Genomic DNA, 19,756 nt, shown 5'->3' on the forward strand with positions numbered 1-19,756 from the left:
TAGTTAGACCACCTAATACTCTCGCGAATAGTTAGACCACCTAATACTCTCGCGAATAGTTAGACCACCTAATACTCTCGCGAATAGTTAGACCACCTAATACTCTCGCGAATAGTTAGACCACCTAATACTCTCGCGAATAGTTAGACCACCTAATACTCTCGCGAATAGTTAGACCACCTAATACTCTCGCGAATAGTTAGACCACCTAATACTCTCGCGAATAGTTAGACCACCTAATACTCTCGCGAATAGTTAGACCACCTAATACTCTCGCGAATAGTTAGACCACCTAATACTCTCGCGAATAGTTAGACCACCTAATACTCTCGCGAATAGTTAGACCACCTAATACTCTCGCGAATAGTTAGACCACCTAATACTCTCGCGAATAGTTAGACCACCTAATACTCTCGCGAATAGTTAGACCACCTAATACTCTCGCGAATACTTAGACCACCTAATACTCTCGCGAATACTTAGACCACCTAATACTCTCGCGAATACTTAGACCACCTAATACTCTCGCGAATACTTAGACCACCTAATACTCTCGCGAATACTTAGACCACCTAATACTCTCGCGAATACTTAGACCACCTAATACTCTCGCGAATACTTAGACCACCTAATACTCTCGCGAATACTTAGACCACCTAATACTCTCGCGAATACTTAGACCACCTAATACTCTCGCGAATACTTAGACCACCTAATACTCTCGCGAATACTTAGACCACCTAATACTCTCGCGAATACTTAGACCACCTAATACTCTCGCGAATACTTAGACCACCTAATACTCTCGCGAATACTTAGACCACCTAATACTCTCGCGAATACTTAGACCACCTAATACTCTCGCGAATACTTAGACCACCTAATACTCTCGCGAATACTTAGACCACCTAATACTCTCGCGAATACTTAGACCACCTAATACTCTCGCGAATAGTTAAGACCTAATACTCTCGCGAATACTTAGACCACCTAATACTCTCGCGAATAGTTAAGACCTAATACTCTCGCGAATAGTTAAGACCTAATACTCTCGCGAATAGTTAAGACCTAATACTCTCGCGAATAGTTAAGACCTAATACTCTCGCGAATAGTTAAGACCTAATACTCTCGCGAATAGTTAAGACCTAATACTCTCGCGAATAGTTAAGACCTAATACTCTCGCGAATAGTTAAGACCTAATACTCTCGCGAATAGTTAAGACCTAATACTCTCGCGAATAGTTAAGACCTAATACTCTCGCGAATAGTTAAGACCTAATACTCTCGCGAATAGTTAAGACCTAATACTCTCGCGAATAGTTAAGACCTAATACTCTCGCGAATAGTTAAGACCTAATACTCTCGCGAATAGTTAAGACCTAATACTCTCGCGAATAGTTAAGACCTAATACTCTCGCGAATAGTTAAGACCTAATACTCTCGCGAATAGTTAAGACCTAATACTCTCGCGAATAGTTAAGACCTAATACTCTCGCGAATAGTTAAGACCTAATACTCTCGCGAATAGTTAAGACCTAATACTCTCGCGAATAGTTAAGACCTAATACTCTCGCGAATAGTTAAGACCTAATACTCTCGCGAATAGTTAAGACCTAATACTCTCGCGAATAGTTAAGACCTAATACTCTCGCGAATAGTTAAGACCTAATACTCTCGCGAATAGTTAGTTAAGACCTAATACTCTCGCGAATAGTTAAGACCTAATACTCTCGCGAATAGTTAAGACCTAATACTCTCGCGAATAGTTAAGACCTAATACTCTCGCGAATAGTTAAGACCTAATACTCTCGCGAATAGTTAAGACCTAATACTCTCGCGAATAGTTAAGACCTAATACTCTCGCGAATAGTTAAGACCTAATACTCTCGCGAATAGTTAAGACCTAATACTCTCGCGAATAGTTAAGACCTAATACTCTCGCGAATAGTTAAGACCTAATACTCTCGCGAATAGTTAAGACCTAATACTCTCGCGAATAGTTAAGACCTAATACTCTCGCGAATAGTTAAGACCTAATACTCTCGCGAATAGTTAAGACCTAATACTCTCGCGAATAGTTAAGACCTAATACTCTCGCGAATAGTTAAGACCTAATACTCTCGCGAATAGTTAAGACCTAATACTCTCGCGAATAGTTAAGACCTAATACTCTCGCGAATAGTTAAGACCTAATACTCTCGCGAATATTTAGACCTAATACTCTCGCGAATATTTAGACCTAATACTCTCGCGAATATTTAGACCTAATACTCTCGCGAATATTTAGACCTAATACTCTCGCGAATATTTAGACCTAATACTCTCGCGAATAGTTAGACCTAATACTCTCGCGAATAGTTAGACCTAATACTCTCGCGAATAGTTAGACCTAATACTCTCGCGAATAGTTAGACCTAATACTCTCGCGAATAGTTAGACCTAATACTCTCGCGAATAGTTAGACCTAATACTCTCGCGAATAGTTAGACCTAATACTCTCGCGAATAGTTAGACCTAATACTCTCGCGAATAGTTAGACCTAATACTCTCGCGAATAGTTAGACCTAATACTCTCGCGAATAGTTAGACCTAATACTCTCGCGAATAGTTAGACCTAATACTCTCGCGAATAGTTAGACCTAATACTCTCGCGAATAGTTAGACCTAATACTCTCGCTTACTTCTCTTCACGGTGACGAACATCCTCTTCCAACTGAGTAAGTTGCTTGCTCGGTTGTGAGATTTGGAGAAGCTCAACTCGTAAAGCACGTACGTTACTTTGGATAGTTTCAAGTTCCGATTGCATTTTCTACAATGAAAATGTTTATACATATTTTCCGTCTATGTTTAGACTAGATGATTAAGGGCTGACATACCGCGTTTTCTGTTTCCGTATGTTTTTTGGTTATGTTCACGAAATCTTCCAGATCCCTGGTTTCAATTTCTATCAATTTCGCTTGACCATCCAACTGCCAAGAAAAGTGAAAAAAAAAAAAAAAAAAACATAATTGAATCGAAAGGTTTAATACACGCGAGATCGGTGGGTGTGCGAATATTCAAATGTAAATTCTTGAAATTTTAAACCCTGAAAATCATTGGAAATTCCTAACAGTAATAGTTCTTTGTAATGAAACTAACATCAACCCGACGTACGTTGAGCGGGAATTTTAAGGAACTGTAAATCAGGTTGAGTTTCCTATCAGTGTAGACAATAAACACTAAATAGTCTTTGGGTCCATCGGAATAAAATATCTGCATGTTATTTTTTAGAAAAAAAAAATTGATGAATAGGGGATATTCATAAAGTTTAACTGTTACAGGTGCAGAAATGGGCGTTTTTTGAAGGCTTAATTGATAAAGTGACAACCATGCGTTATACTCTAACAAAGTAGTTTAAGTCATGGGCGATATCCCCTCCCGCTCCCTCAGGTTGTCACCCCGTTGGAGCAGAGCATAAGGCCTTAACGTGGCGGAGGGGGTCTGAGCGCCCAGTGTGCCGGTTCGGGAGTTCTTTGGGTTCGCCCTTGGTTCGGACCGTTCCTTGCCCTGGGCCGGAAACCTTATGCTCGGCCGCCACGCCCCCTCCCGGGTGTTACCTTGGCTCGTCCCCGCTCTTAGCAACATTACACAAACTTACAGAGCTTATTAAATTTCCGAAGTTAATTGGGAAAATTTTAATGTAGGGCAAACTCAAAAAACATAAACACACAATTTTCAGGACTCAGAGTAGGATGCAGCTATTTCTAGATTTTTTTTTTTTTTTAAGAATTTTACAGTATCAAATGGGGCTCTTAGTAAATTTGGCAACTTTCATGAGATTCTAAATCATTGGACGGGTGACTATGACCTTATTAGTCCTAAATAAATAAAAGTCAGATGTTCAAAGAGTGACCAATCGTACGCTCACCCATAAAAATATTTTCGCTACCATGTGCCAGAACATTCGGAAAGTATATTTAATTCACTTGTTTCAGTCATATTTATGTCACCAAAGCTTCGAGAAGAACGATAAACTAATTTAATTTAGTATTTCTAAAGAACTTGGACTAATAAAATTTAATTATTTAAAGGAAAGGACCACCATTAATAAAATCCTTTTTAAGTATTATTTCATTCGAGTATTTATCGAGTAATTTGAAATTTATTTTCTAGTATTTCCACATTTTTTTGTTAATTTATTGCTCTCATAATAACATAGTAGTTTTGCACATTAACTATATTTCAAAGAAATACCAGACGGTATTACATTCTCGTTCCTTCCTTTTACATTGACCAACTAATTCCTCATTAATATCGTCTTCAAAATATAGGCCTATATAGTTGAACTAATTCCTCATTTCCTCAAATAAGTCACTGCTAGCCATTGTTATACTTCTTACTTATAATTCTCGTGGCACGCTCCGTGTCTCGCGCCACGATTGTCACGTCGCGCGCCTAATTTTATCAAATCTCGTGATAAATTTCTTTGGGCATGGCGCGTGCCACAAGAATTTTGTTAACAAAAAGGCAGGGCGTTACGCGGTTGGTCGGAGGTCCTTATTTAAAATTATCCTTAAAATCTGAACCTAATTTGAATTCTAAAATCATTCGGAAGTATTTCCTGAATGTTTCACTACGCAGGCTGGTCTTATAATTAGTAGAAGAATCGATAAAAAAAATCACTTGATTTTCCACTTCACCCTCCCTTTAACTGCATTTTTATTACTTTTACTTCCACTATTGAACCAGCTAGGAGCTACTACCCAACTACATTACACAACCATTACGCTCTGAACTACTAATCAGCACAAATTTGAGTCTAATAATAGTGTCTTTCTAGAAGTTTTTATAACTACTTAATCCCATTTCCAGAGTTATAGGCCTTCCAAAAGCAGGTTCGATTATTTATCGAGCCCAAGTTTAATACTCGAAACTTTTTCGAGTCTCGGAAAATCTCTTATCGGGTATAGAGTGGAGTACACGGCTCGACACTCCATCTAGTATTCGTCTCTTATCGAGTACACGCACAGCCCTAGTTTGAAGTCAATCCTACGCACCAACGAATATGGTACTACTACAATACTGTAGTCATCCAAAGAAGATACACGCCCCAGGAATGGAAAGTGTAGCTTCCTCTAGTGTAAATTTTTGTCTCTCCCCTCCTAGTACGCTCCAAAGGCAGGCTCGGTTGACCGAGGTATTTCCGGCTACATTGAAATTGCATAGACCGGAAGTTCCTTGGTCAACCCAACCCCGAGACATACCTTCCATTCCTGGAGCGTATATTTTCTTTGAGTCATCATTAGAAAGGCGAGCAACTATGCTCAGGGTTCATACAGGGAGAGAGGGAGATGCCGCGTGAATAGCGCGAGGTGTCTCACTTTTGGGTGGGGGAAGTAAATTTCCCAGCCAACGGGGATAGTATCGCCCGGGCTACCGCGAGCTCTACTGCGCGAAATCCAAATTTTTTATCTCATGTAGCGACTATTCGTGATGTCACTTCGCGCATGCTCAATGATCCACCGAATGACCCAAGGTAGAGAGAGAGAGAGAGAGAACATAGTATTTCATACCCCCGTTTTCAACCCCTTCCCGCTAGATACGAGTTCTGTTAGCATTAGGCGGCTTCTCCCTCTCTCCCTGGTTCATACAACTTTTGGAAAACAAATTTCGAGACAAATTTCCCTGAGATTTCCAGGTTTTTTCCGTATATGGAGTATCCTATGGATCCAATGTTAACGAAGGAGGGGGGGGGCATATATGACTATTACATAACAGGGCCCCAGCCGAATTTCTAAAATATTTATAGGAATTTATTTCATGAAAATATAGGATTTTATAGGACGGTTTCCAGAATTATAGGATTATATAGGACACTATAATATTAAGTTTTATTTTTTTAAAGAACCAGTACTGCAAACATAGGCCGAGTAAGTAAGCAAAATGTTTAAAAACATACCCTTCATAGGAATCGCATTACACCCAACTTGGAGGCTCATAACTCTGGTTCTACTAGAGATACGGGGATGCCCTTTGATTATGTTATAGCCCTATTTTCCCCCCATCCAACCATACTAAAAACTTGGGATTACGACAAACAGGGTTCGAGTAACTAAGCAAAATGTTCAAAAATATACGCTCAATAGGAATAGCATTACACCCAACTTTGGAGTCTCATAACTCTATACGTTCTACAAGAGATACGGGGATATACCGAGCTATTTTTAACTATTTAAGCTACAATACTAGGGAAATCAATCTGACTTTATATTTTTTAGACCCGAGTCCTGGTTTAACCGAAGGGTTGCTTAAAATTCGCCCAAATTTCAAAATTATAGGATTTTTGGCGATTTTAGCCAAAATTATATTATTTTATAGGACAACTTCAAAAATATAGGATTTTATAGGAATTATAGGACATCTGGGGGCCCTGACATAATCAAAGGACATCCCCGTATCTCTAATATAACCAGAGTTATGAGCCTCCAAAGTATAGAGAGCTTTCAGATGAGATAGTAGTACATCACACCCTCCCAAGTCTTACCGCTGTTCTGGTAGCCATATTGGGTGATCTCAGCTTCATTCCTGCTTTAAACCCACCAACATGGCAGCGTAAATTATGTCACGAGACTCAGCTCCTCCTCCAACTGAAATCTCTCTATAGTGTAATGTTAATCCTATGGACGGTATGTTTATGAACATTTTGCTTAATTACTCGGCCCCTGTTTGACGCAAATTTCCCTGATGTCCTTGAATTTTACTAAAAATTCGAAATTTCCCAGAATTTTCCCGAAGGTTTTTGTCAAATATTTGTTTTCCTGATTTTTCCCGGTTTTCCAAGTTTGTCTGAACCCTGTATGCTGTAAAGCCACATACCTTATAACTCTCAACTGGGATACTTATTCATCGATGCGTAAGATTATTAATCTTCCGCGCAATATAGACTCAGAAACCTACTCTTCCTACTTTTTTAATTTGTGAATTAGCTTATATAACATACATCACTGATAATGGCCGATTCATTTCTGAGAGCTTCTTCCACCTTGCAAACCCCTTCTGAAAAAAACAAAAAAACAAAAAATGTTTTAAGCGGTTTTCCCAACAACACGAATAAGAGACTGTTCACAAATTACATAACGTTGACAGGATGGAAGGGAGTTCGAATAATGTTAAATACTAATTGTTGCCGAGAACGGGGGAGGGTCTTGGAAAATATTATCTAAGATATCACTGTTGACATAAGAACCTTATAACTTTTAATAATAATAATTTAATATACTCTAGATTTATCATTGAAGGTATTTCTGTTCATTTTCTCACAGTCAAAAAGGGTTAGAAGAATAATTTCACCTATATTCACATGTATTAGAGGGAAATTGAAAATAACCCTTACTAAAATATTGTATGACAAATAGGTAGATATTACATGAATTTCACGTGATTGTTACCAAGTACATTTGGATATTACGTGACACAACGTGTCAATGATTATCACTTGTATTTGAGAAGTATTTCATTAGTGAATACCAGCTCATTAAAGTGTCACGTTAGATGGCTTTTCATACTCAAGGTGATTCATGGGTGACACTCGCTTCACTAATATATACCCATGGATATCGGTCACTTTCAAGCCAGGTAAAACCTTAATGAAATTAGGCTTCCTGATAGCAATATCAGGTGAATAACATCCAAGTAACACTTCACTGGGTTTATGTACACCTTGAATATTGGACATTCAATATTCACCCGAGTTACACCAGAACAATCGTGAATTAATGTACAGTCCGCGATTCATCCAAGAACCAACAACACTTACTTATATAAAACGTAGTGAATATAGAAGATTCGATATTCACCCGAAATTCACCAACTGCATATACGTGAATTAATGGTTTATCATTTATGTCTGGTGTATCTCAAATCAACAACGAGTGATAAATTATCACTTGTATCTCATATTAATAGAGTGATACATTATCATTTATGTCAAGTGCATCTCAGATAAATAGCGACTGATAAATTACCATTTATGTACTGAGGTTGGTGAATATTACACCTAACAACCCCCTGGACTCGCAAACCAATAAGATCCTCGTATTGAAATTTCCGTCTCTAGGAGTTAGGGCTGTTTTCGCGACAAGGGTGCCACCAAGCGGCAACGGATAGAAACTTACAAGGTGTACAGAACTTCCGGTTCCGGATATCGCTTAAAAAAAGAAATAAAATCGTCTTCTTCTAAATTCGGAGGCCGAGACCGCAACCGTTTAATGTACAATTATGATAAAATAGCAAAATAATATATCGCTAAATTAGCTTGATATCTGCAATATGGTAGTTAAAAAAATATGTACACGTTAACATTTTCATTCTCATCTTCTTCGTCGTGATCCGCCATTTTTAAATAGCAAAGAGAGGAACCTGTAAACTGGAAATTCGGTACCCCCTAAATGTTTCCTCAATATACCGCAAGGATCGCTAGGATCGCACGTAACAGAAAACCACGAAATGTAGAAAGCTTGTGTTGCGAGTCCCGGGAGTTGTTAATGGTCTTAGATTACACATTCAATCTTCACCCCAGATATACCAGCTGCGTCCGCGATCGTTAGAAACATTCGAAGATTAATGTGTGGTCCGCGATTCATCCAAGAATCACCAACACCAACATATATTAACCACAGTGAATATTATAGATTCGATATTCACCCGAAATTCAGTAACTGATAAATGTCACACACATTTGATAGATGCAAGCATAAAAACAAGAGTGTTTTTGTTAAAAAAAAGAAGTAAAAGATGCATTTTTTAATTCCTTTTGTAAAAACTGAATTAAAAATAAATCTATCGTTAAATAGCATCGAAAATTTTACGATCATATATAATCTCATATTTTGGCTATATTCGGTCCAATGGGATTCGGTCTAATGGGCCAACAGCGTAAGTTTGAGGGTTTTAAAATGTAATCGACAATAAAATAAAAATGTTTTATTTGCAAATTGTGCGGTAATGGGATATAGGTTTTAAAAGTGCGAAAAATAAAACTGTGCGGAAAACAGCGACCTCCAAAAACTGAGGGTCATTTTCACAATTTTTGAGTCTATGCATGAATCTATATAACTATATATATAGATTCATGGTCTATGTTACACTCCCGAAACTCTGGGCTAATGTGCCTTTGATATCCGTTTAAATTTTGAGTGACGTCTTTCATACTGGGATTTCATTTTCTGTATGCCTGAGCGTGGTTAAGCGCGTTGAACCATGATAGAAGCCACAATTGACATGACATTCTTAATACGTAATTATTATGCCAGCTCCTATCTCGAATTGAAGCGGATAATTTGAGAAAATGGATACACAGTGGTTGTTATACGATGTATCATATGTTCATAAGATATGCTCCATAAGTTTGTCACCAGTTACTGAGAGCCTGTTATAAAGTGACGTAGGTGAATCGTCATAGATTTGAGGTAAAGCGACGTCTGGTGAGGCGCTGACCAAGGCTTAGTACAGACTAAATAAAAAGATGGACTGCCAAAAAGTCGCTTGTTGAATTATGCCCTTATAAAACGTTATAAAAAACCAAGTGTAGCTAATTCTCGCGTCGTTCTCGAACTAGCTCTCAGTAAGTCTCTAGAATTGTGAAGTGTAATCCTTATGGAACATATCTTATAAACTTATGGTTATATGAATATCTGATCTAAGTAAATGAAGAATAAATAGTAGAGCGGTCTTGATATGACCCTACATCTGAAATTTTTCAAGTGCTAAACGGCCCTTACCTTGAGCAAAATGATTCGTCAGCGAGAAGAAGAGGGCGGGCAGTCCACGGAGCATCGCGATTATCTCTGAGGAATATCGAGCGTCACCCGTCAGCCGATCGAAGCGAGCGAATTGATCGAGTTGTGGTTTTTGTGGAAATGTCGAAAACAGCTTAGGCTTCGCTTCCATAACTCCAACTAATTGAATTCGCAAATCTTCCAACAACGAGCAAGCTTCTTTAAACTGAAACATTAAAGAAGAAACATAGAGGACCTAACTATTTTGAAGTTCGCCACAAATTTAAAATGTTTCATGAAGAACATATTCGGGACATTTTAAGAAGGCTGAATCGTAACATTGGTACCTCGTACCATGAACCGCTCCATCTGTGGATAATTTCTACCGTTTCTGTTCTAGGTAGCGTCAATGATAGGTTGCAATTTACAAGGTCAAAGTTTGATCGTTTTTGGAAGAGCGCCAGTAAATTCTCAAAATAAAATCCTCTCATGTATTGTAATAAGAATGACGTCAAGCTGTAATCATTACCTTGTTTTTACACTATTATGTTATCCTGAATATGTTCATGTTTGATAGATACGAGGATATAGTCAATACACATTTCCATTTATATGGTATATATTTTCGTCCCCCACTTTCTGCGTGAAAAGATACATAACTATGGCTTTTGTAGGATCATTATGTTTAAAACGTAATTGACATTTTTATGAAATCTGGAAAATTTTCAAGCTTTGCAAAAATGCGTATGTATCCTTTTATAATTCTGAAGAAATAGGCCTAGGTCCTACTTCCACGATCTGGACACCAATTTGAAGGGAAAGATATCCGGAATCAGCCTTAAAATAGTTTGTAATCTTAACTTGTCAAGTTTAAGGTGATACATCAGCGATTTTACGAAGACAATTATTAATAACATCTTAAAGGGAGGGTGAAGTGGAAAATCAAGTGATTAAGAACCAACCTTGCCGTGGGTGGCCAACTGTTCCATTTCCCAAGTCCACTTCTTCTCTTTTCTTGATTTTAGCTTCTGCTCCCAATGGGCGACTTCTAATTGAAAGACTCTCATCTTTTCTTGTTGAACTCTGGCATTAAGTCCCTTCGCCCCTTGTTCATCTATCCTTCTCCTCAAATCCTTATTCCTCTCTTTTTTAGCTTCTAGTTTCAATCCTAGAAATTATAAACCATTCTTCAAAATAGAGTCTTAATCCACCTTTACAAAAATAATTTGTACAAACAAATCCAGGTAAAATTTGAAAATGTTCGTATCTTACAAAAGACGTTAACTAAAAAACTCAAATTCGATTTTTAAAACTGTTCAGAAGAATAACTTACTGCATATAAAACCACTAGCTGTTACCCGCGGCGTCGCTCGCGTGTAATAAGAACTTCCATCTAAAATGATATAAATTATGTGTAGATTTTACTGATGACTAATATTTTTGTAGCACCCTAGGAGCGAATTTGGCACTCGGCACAGTCCGTCAGCCCGTCGGGATATTTTTTATTACTTTTCACGCGGACATTTTTCCATAATGAAGGGTTTTTAAGTTTTTGGCCGCCATTTTAAAAGATGGCAACAAATCGAACCAAAAAGACCTTTCAGCCCGTCTATAGGTTAAAGGAAACCATTGTACTAAATATTTGTGAAATCGGTTGAAACGCGCGGACTTTATTGCATAGAGAATATTTTCTTACATTTCTGGGCGCCATTTTAAAAGATGGCGAAAAATCTAACCCGAAAGACCATTCAGCCCGTCTTAAGGTTAAATCAAACCAGTGTACTAAATATTTGTGAAATCGGTTGAAACGCGCGTACTTAATTGCATAGAGAATATTTTTTACATTTCTGGGCGCCATTTTTTAAGATGGCGGCGGATTGGAAAAATCTTTCTTAGTACGCGCCTACTACTTATGAGTAACGTTCCTGCAAATTTTCAGCCTTCTAGGGCAAGCGGTTTGGGCTGGGCGTTGATTATCAGTCAGTCTGTCAGTCAGTCAGTCAGTCAGTCAGTCAGGACTTTGATTTATATAGATATAGATTACACAACATAAAATTATAATTTCACACCCACCAAAGGATTTTTTATTGCTTTCTTCAAGCATTTGTGAACTGTCAATTTTATTCTCATCATAATACGACAGTAAATTCTGTATAACTGGACACCAGCTACGGTTTTTAAAAGGCATCAGTAACGTATTTACAAATTGCAAGAAACCTAACCGTATATCCCGTAACTTCGTAAGTAATCGTTATAGTATCACATCATTCATAACACCGAGGGGTCGGACGTTCAGGAAAAAGTGTACGGGATTTCGAAATCCAATTTGGATTCTTCGGATTTTGTTTGATTTCGTCGGATTTCATCGGGTTTCGTTTGATTTCGTCGGATTTTGTTTGATTTCAGAATTCGATAAAATCCAATGGATTTCATCGAATTTTGAGATTTTTCCCGTGATTCCGTCGGATTTTGCTATTTTTACCGTGATTTCGACTGATTTTGCAATATTTCCCTTGATTTCCTCGGATTTTGAGATTTTCCCCGTCATTTCGTCGGATATTGTGATTTCTTTTGATTTTGGATTTCGTGAATTTTGTAACGGATTTCACGATTTCTTTACTGATTTTGCTTCTGATTTCGTGATTTCTATGTTGATTTCGTGATTTCTTTGTTGATTTTGTGATTTTTTTTATTGATTTTATGATTTCTTTACTGATTTTGTGATTTCGTTGCTGATTTCGGATTTTTTATTTGATTTCGAAATCAACATTGATTTCGGATTTCTTAAATTGGATTTCACGGGTAGCGTACGGGATTTCATGAATGACCGACCCCTCGCATAACACGCAGCTCGATTAAAACTCATAAACAAATAACATGTGAAATTCATTAAAAAGTCGTTAACGCGATGATAACCTATAAATAGTAGAGATGGGCCGATACCGATCCCATATCCGTATCAGTACCGATATGTGGCTTCAACCGATATATCGGTATCGGTTAAAAATGAACCGATATTTTTTTAAAGAAAAACACTTATGTTGAGAGTAGATGGTGCCATAAGACTTAATATTTAATGAATCACAAGCCTAGTGAGCAAACTTATAACAGGGGATTCTGTTACTTCAAAGAGAAGTCGCCTGAAACCTCAAAAAGTCGAAAAGTTGGTGTTTATGAAAAAATATACTCTTTAAATACTGCATTATTACATAATACAATTAGTATTATTTCTTTGGATATGCCTGACCTTCAAGTTGAACGCGTGTTAACACGGGGAAAAAGTGCTTTTCTGTGTTACGCATACAGTCTAGAAAATTTCCAAAAGTATTCGAAATTCTCAAAATTGTTTTACATATCTAGTCTACTTCATATACTCATATTGGAATAAGTCACAAGCTATGATTTATTATCAAAATAAAGTTACTGTTTTCCAACCTATATTTTAGCATATATTTTCTTAATTATTTTATTATTGATATCGGTTAATATATCGGTATCGGTTTAATATTGGTTTATTCGAAGGATCGGGTAAAATATCGGTATCGGTAGGTATCGGTTTCCCAAGTAACGAATGATATCGGTATCGGTTAAAACTGGTATCGGCCCATCTCTAATAAATAGCCTTCTGTAACCTAATGATGACCCATTTATTAATTGTTAATACCCAATTACGTCCCATTAGTGACCAGTACGTTTTTATAACATTGTATAGCAAGCTATCTGATGAACAACTGGTAGTGGCAGTTTGTAGCGTACGCCATACAGAGCGCTCGAAAACAAGCATAGCGATGCTTAACATACGGCTCACATGCTCTCTAATGGGTAGACCTACTGTTTTAAGCCTACTTTAACCTCATAATAGACTAGCTGGTAATGTTTTAAAAGGTATTTGAAGGTATAATATTGTAACATTATCATATTGTATTTCGCGGTCACTCCTAAAGGACCAAAGTTAAAGAGATGGCGCTGACGTCTCTATGAATGTAACAAGAGGATTGCACAAGATGATGCAACAGCAGTAGCGATGCGTAGTTAGCACGTCTCGGTTCACTCAATAAACTAGTTAGTTATTAATGTCAAGACTAATTATTTCGTATGACTAATTAAGCATACTAGACTCGTAAGAAGTTAACGATACATGATGTCAGAAGATTTATACCCGCGTTGCCTGCCGTTTTTCCGTTTTTTTGGACGATGGGAGGATTGGCCGCTCCACTGTCGCTAAGCCTTAGCGGTAATAATGTATCACAACACTGGCGCTTATTTAAACAAAGGTTTCTGTTGTATGAAGAAGCTTCTACTGCTTCACCCCGTACTGACGCTAAAAAGCTAGCACTGTTTTTACATGTGGCGGGACAAGAGGCCATAGATGTCTTTAACACTTTCGAATTTGACACAACAACACCGAAAACCTTTGACAATGTCGTTGCGAAGTTTGACGCACATTGCAACCCGAAGAAACACGAAGTTCACGAGCGACAAGTTTTCCGGTGGCGATTGCAGCTAGACGGCGAAACAATCGAACAGTATGTCACAGATTTACGACTAAAGGCCAAATCTTGCGGTTTCCCAGATGAAGAAAATATGATTCGGGATCAAGTTATTACTGGCATACGGGACACGAAACTACGGAAGCTGATCCTGGCGGAAGAATCCTCTGCCTTGACCCTTGCTAAAGTTATAACCATTTGCCAAGCGTCAGAAACTTTGGAAACTCAAATGCGTACTTGGGGTGAGAATGTTGCAACATATGACCCTAATAAGGAGTACATAGAAACAATCCAGCATCGGAAGCAAAAGAGCAAGACTAAACCGACTGGGGCACAGCAAAAGGCACCTATGCTAGTCCGGCCGCCCCAGCAAGTTCCACGTTCTGCGAAAAACTCGTGTTATCGGTGTCTAGGCACACACGAACGAAACAAATGTCCGGCATATGGTCAAATATGTACTTATTGCCAGGGTAAGAACCATTATGCACGAGCTTGTCGTCAAGCCAAACGGGAGAACCACTCAGTCAATATCGTCACCAGCGTTGACAGTGACAGCGATGAGTACATCTTGGGTACGACAGAAGTAAATGCGGTTACCGTCAATACGTCATCAGTTTCAGGAGTTTATCACTTGGATGAATCTGCAGGTATTCGCGATTGGACAATACAGGGCCTAGTAGGGAACGTAATGGTTCCGTTTAAAGTCGATACGGGTGCACAAACCAATCTGCTTCCTCTCAGCTACTATAAACAGCTCGATCCAATACCGCAGACTACGGAGTACACGAAGACAGTTACAAGTTATATGGGAGAGATAATTCCAACGTACGGCGTCATTCGTTTACCTATCCAAGTGGGTACCGTCCGAGTATTAACAAAGCTTGTGATTGGACCGGATAATAACAAACCAATTCTGGGGCTACGCACCTGCACCACTCTGGGGTTAGTAAACCCTAATAGAAGTTTAGAGAAGGTGGAAACGGTAGACGCAAAAGCTCACATTCCTGATGCAGAGTTCAAAAGAAACCTACTGGCCCATTATGGCAAGTTATTCACGGGCATAGGATGTTTACCAACAACTTGTAAAATCAAGCTTACCCCAGATGCCATACCGGTTATTACTCCCCCAAGACGAATACCGTTTGCAATGAAGGAACGACTCAAGCAAGAGTTGGAAAGTTTAGAGAGTCAGGATATCATCAGAAAGGTCGACGAGCCCACAGAGTGGGTCAGTCCGTTAGTAATCATCGAGAAGGGAAAGAAAAAAGGCCAAGGAGCCACCCCCGACAACCGTTTAAGAATCTGCCTAGACCCGCAGCGCTTAAATGAGCACATTTGTCGAGAACATTACCCTATTCCAACGAAGGAGGAGATAGAGGCAGAGCTGTCCGGTGCAGCCTACTTTTCGAAGTTAGACGCAGCATCTGGATTCTACCAGATACCATTGGACAAGGAAAGTGAGTTACTCACCACTTTCAATACTCCCTTTGGGCGCTATTGTTTTAGGCGGATGCCCTTTGGCATAGCCTCTGCCCCGGAAATATTCTTCAAAGCCTTCCGCCAAGTGTTGGAACCGGTGAAAGGAGCAAGACCTATACATGATGACGTTTTGGTCTGGGGTAAAACTCTGGAAGAACATGATCGCAACCTGCATAATGCTTTAGCCACATTAGAAGCTGCCAATGCTACGCTCAACCCTGATAAATGCATTTTCCGAGCGACTACCGTAACCTATATGGGTGAAATCATATCCAAAGAAGGAATGCGGCCGGATCCAAATAAAGTCGAGGCCATAGCAAGCATGCCTACTCCTCGAACCAGGGCCGAAGTACAACGGGCGTTGGGTGTCGTAAACTATGTGGGCAAGTTTGTTCCAAATTTGTCAGCCCATACCGTACATTTACGATCATTTCTGAAGCACGATCAAGAGCCACAATGGGCCGCAGAACATGACACAGAGTGGAAACGGATTCAGACGATACTGATGAGTGACCCCGTTCTCCAGTACTACGACCTCTCCAGAAAAACAAAGGTCTCAACAGACGCATCCCAACATGGTCTAGGGGCAGTCCTCCTACAACAGCATGGAGAACAATGGAAGCCTGTGGCTTATGCATCTCGGGCTCTGACAGACGCAGAAACCAGATATGCCCAAATAGAAAAGGAGAGCTTGGGGCTAGTGTTTGGGTGCAAGAAATTTCATAATTACATATATGGAAAGGACGTCGTGCTCGAGACCGACCACAAACCCCTGTTAGCGATGTCTAAACGACCACTAGCGGACATCCCTCCTCGTTTGCAAAGATTGTTCTTCTCACTGACCAAATACCAGTACAAAATGGAGTACAAGCCGGGTAAAGACCTAATCGTCGCCGATGCTTTATCCCGAGCTACCCTACCTTGTCAGCCAGCAGATCGGGAGTGGCATGATGCAACCCAAGTACACGTAAGCTCGATAGTCAAGCTCTTGCCGGTTACAAACGAGTTAGTAGACCAACTCAGAAGCGAGACAGCGAAAGACCCAGTCTTGACCCGCCTCAAAGTCTTAATGCGTACCGGCTGGAATTCTAGTTGTGACGTAACAGCGGCTTATGGTTCTGTTCAGTCTGACCTCACGGAAGTGGATGGCTTAGTCCTCAAGGGACATCGGATCGTCGTACCAACACGGTTACGTCCAACTATGCTTCAATACATTCATGACGGGCATCTGGGCATCGAGAAATGTCGCCGACGAGCACGTCAATCGGTATATTGGCCGAATATGAATTCTGACATAGAGCGCAAATGCAAGTCTTGCGCTACCTGCAATCAACTACAATATACGCCTCCGCATGAACCACTTACGATGCGTGACGTTCCTCAACAACCATGGGAAAGAGTAGGAACCGACCTCTTCTCTCAAAACGGGCAAAACTACATTGCTGTGTACGATGCGTATTCAAACTATATAGAAGTTGACGCACTTGGCTCTACCACGGCTGGTTCCGTTATAAGGAGTCTTAAGAAGATTTTTGAGTTTCGACAGTTTGCTAGAGAGTATGGGTTCCGCTCAACCAAGTCAAGCCCAAACTACCCCAGATCAAACGGGTTAGCAGAAAAGGGGGTCCAGATTGCCAAACGTCTCATGGAAAAAGCACAAGCGTCTGGTTGCGATTATGAACTCGGGCTTCTGAGTTACCGCAACACTCCTCTGGACCATGGCAAATCGCCAGCCCAGCTCTTAATGGGTCGTTCTCTCCGAACGCGTTTACCCGTAGTCAACTTCCCGTCAAGTGGGAAAACAGTTCAGAAGCATAAGCAGCCAACTACGGGAAGAAATCTGCGTCCACTGAAGAAGGGCGACATAATACGAATTAAAAATCCGGATAACACGGCGTGGGTACGTAAAGGACGTGTCCTTAACCAGGTCGCACACCGTTCCTATAAACTGCAACTGGATGATGGCGCCATATTGAGGCGTAACAGACATCAAATCCTACGAACCGAAGAAACCGGTCTCCCAGGGGACGATGTGAAACCTGTGGTTAAAACAGAGACGTCGCCCACCAACGAACAGTTTCACGCTAGTCCAAATTTTGCGACTCCTGTTCCAGTAGCGACTACCCCCTCGACAGTGCCACGGGTGTCCAGTCCACCTGTTACGGTCCGCCGTTCTAGTCGGGTCAGAAAGGTCCCTCACAGGCTTGATCTCTAGTTCAAGTTCAAACATCGAAATAACTTTTGTTTTTTTTCTGTTTAGTTTTTTTATCATTATAGTTGTTTATTAATCAGTATCTTTAACCACCTTCAGTGGGTCATAACTTGTTCAAAATAAAAAAAGAAAAAAAAAAGGAAAGATGTAACATTATCATATTGTATTTCGCGGTCACTCCTAAAGGACCAAAGTTAAAGAGATGGCGCTGACGTCTCTATGAATGTAACAAGAGGATTGCACAAGATGATGCAACAGCAGTAGCGATGCGTAGTTAGCACGTCTCGGTTCACTCAATAAACTAGTTAGTTATTAATGTCAAGACTAATTATTTCGTATGACTAATTAAGCATACTAGACTCGTAAGAAGTTAACGATACAAATATGGATTTAAGTAATGTTATCGAAGCAATAGAAGAGCACATAAAACTAGATACGTTTAAAACAAATCCCGGTAATTTAGCTATAGCGCGAGCGGCTTGCGTCGTGATGCGCGTGATCGAGTGGGCTATGGTTAAACCAAGGAGCATAAATGTCTGAACTACTTTCAGTCGCGAGTTTGCAAGTCCATCAGTCACTTAATAGTTATTGGCCAAACTTTGATGTCCGCGTTTTTTAACACAGGCTCTATGGCCATTGTCATACTTCCCCTCTCATCCACATTTGTTAATACCCAATTACGTCCCATTAGTGACCAGTAAGTTTTCATAACATTGTATAGCAAGCTATCTGATGAGCAACTGGTAGTGGCAGTTTGTAGCGTACGCCATACAGAGCGCTCGAAAACACGCATAGCGATACTTGCATACGGCTCACATGCTCTCGAATGGGTAGACCTACTGTCTTAAGCCTATTTTAACCTCATAATAGACTAGTTGAACATGACAGGGGTTGGTGACGACTCGTATTGCATCTTTAGGGGGCGCCACCTATACCGAGCTATCCCTATTTTAAAGAATTGCATAAATCATCAATTATTCTTAATATTTAATTATTTTGTATTTATCTTTGCTCAAGAAATTTGTAACTCCGTAAGAACCTGAATAAATAAAACAGTTCAAACATAGTATATTGTTTTGACTTGATTATTTCAACTTGTAACATAGCGCTTTATGGAAAAGCTGTTACGTGTCCGTAACTTATTTTGTGGATTTATTCTAGCTACAGAACTTACGTAGTTCGTCATTTGCTTTTTTGAAATGCTCTTGATATTTCTTTTTCTCGAGTATCTTCTGGCTAATTTCTTGATTGTAATGAGTGAAGACTTCAATGTCTTTCTGGAAAGCACCAATGGACTGCTCCACGCCATCCAAAATATGCTAGAAAAAGAAGAAGAAAAAAAGAGATTCAAACTTAGTTATTTCATTAAATTGTTGGAGTCTTACTAAGTCGTTCTGGGTTTGAGTCAGATCCTGCAGTAACTTTTCTCGCTTTTGGCGCGCTTCAGCCATTTCATCTTCAGATAGACCAGTGTACAACTCAACTATGATACAACAACGTGATGTTCAAAAGTGGATTAATTCAATTGATAAATAATTAATTGAGAATATTCCCCATTCCAACAGAACCTAGCTTACGACGGAGAACAGTGACATTATCATAGCCAGTGCCCATTTTCGATTTAATAACTACTATAGTTAGCTAAAACCAATTAGCAACAGCAACACCAAAAAGACCAAATGTCTCTTTCAGCTGACAGCCCTGCTAATAGAGCTATCTCAGATGTGACGTCAGAGCCTAGGTAAAACGTCACGGGCCTAGCTTTGGCAGTGGGCGGCCATGTTTGGTACCGCTTTGGTTCTATGGGCAAATAGCATGG

At 39.6% G+C, this 19,756-nt stretch overlaps 1 protein-coding gene across 1 annotated transcript in view; it reads right to left on the reverse strand.

The window, feature by feature from the left end:
• LOC149704585 (uncharacterized) overlaps positions 1 to 19,756 on the reverse strand; it is a 32,296-nt gene that overhangs the window by 4,070 nt on the left and 8,470 nt on the right. Inside the window, exons 6-12 of the mRNA XM_089867028.1 lie at positions 19,323 to 19,420; positions 19,112 to 19,256; positions 10,719 to 10,924; positions 9,760 to 9,982; positions 6,981 to 7,036; positions 2,878 to 2,970; positions 2,683 to 2,810 (exon numbers count right to left, since the gene is read on the reverse strand). Of these exons, the coding sequence (XP_089723154.1) occupies positions 2,683 to 2,810; positions 2,878 to 2,970; positions 6,981 to 7,036; positions 9,760 to 9,982; positions 10,719 to 10,924; positions 19,112 to 19,256; positions 19,323 to 19,420 (949 nt within the window). The remainder of the gene's footprint in view (positions 1 to 2,682; positions 2,811 to 2,877; positions 2,971 to 6,980; positions 7,037 to 9,759; positions 9,983 to 10,718; positions 10,925 to 19,111; positions 19,257 to 19,322; positions 19,421 to 19,756) is intronic.

The sequence above is a fragment of the Phalangium opilio genome, unplaced genomic scaffold (assembly GCF_054372755.1).
Source record: "Phalangium opilio isolate 3A_F unplaced genomic scaffold, DU_Popi_V2 ptg000017l_1, whole genome shotgun sequence".
Lineage (NCBI taxonomy): Eukaryota > Metazoa > Arthropoda > Arachnida > Opiliones > Phalangiidae > Phalangium > Phalangium opilio.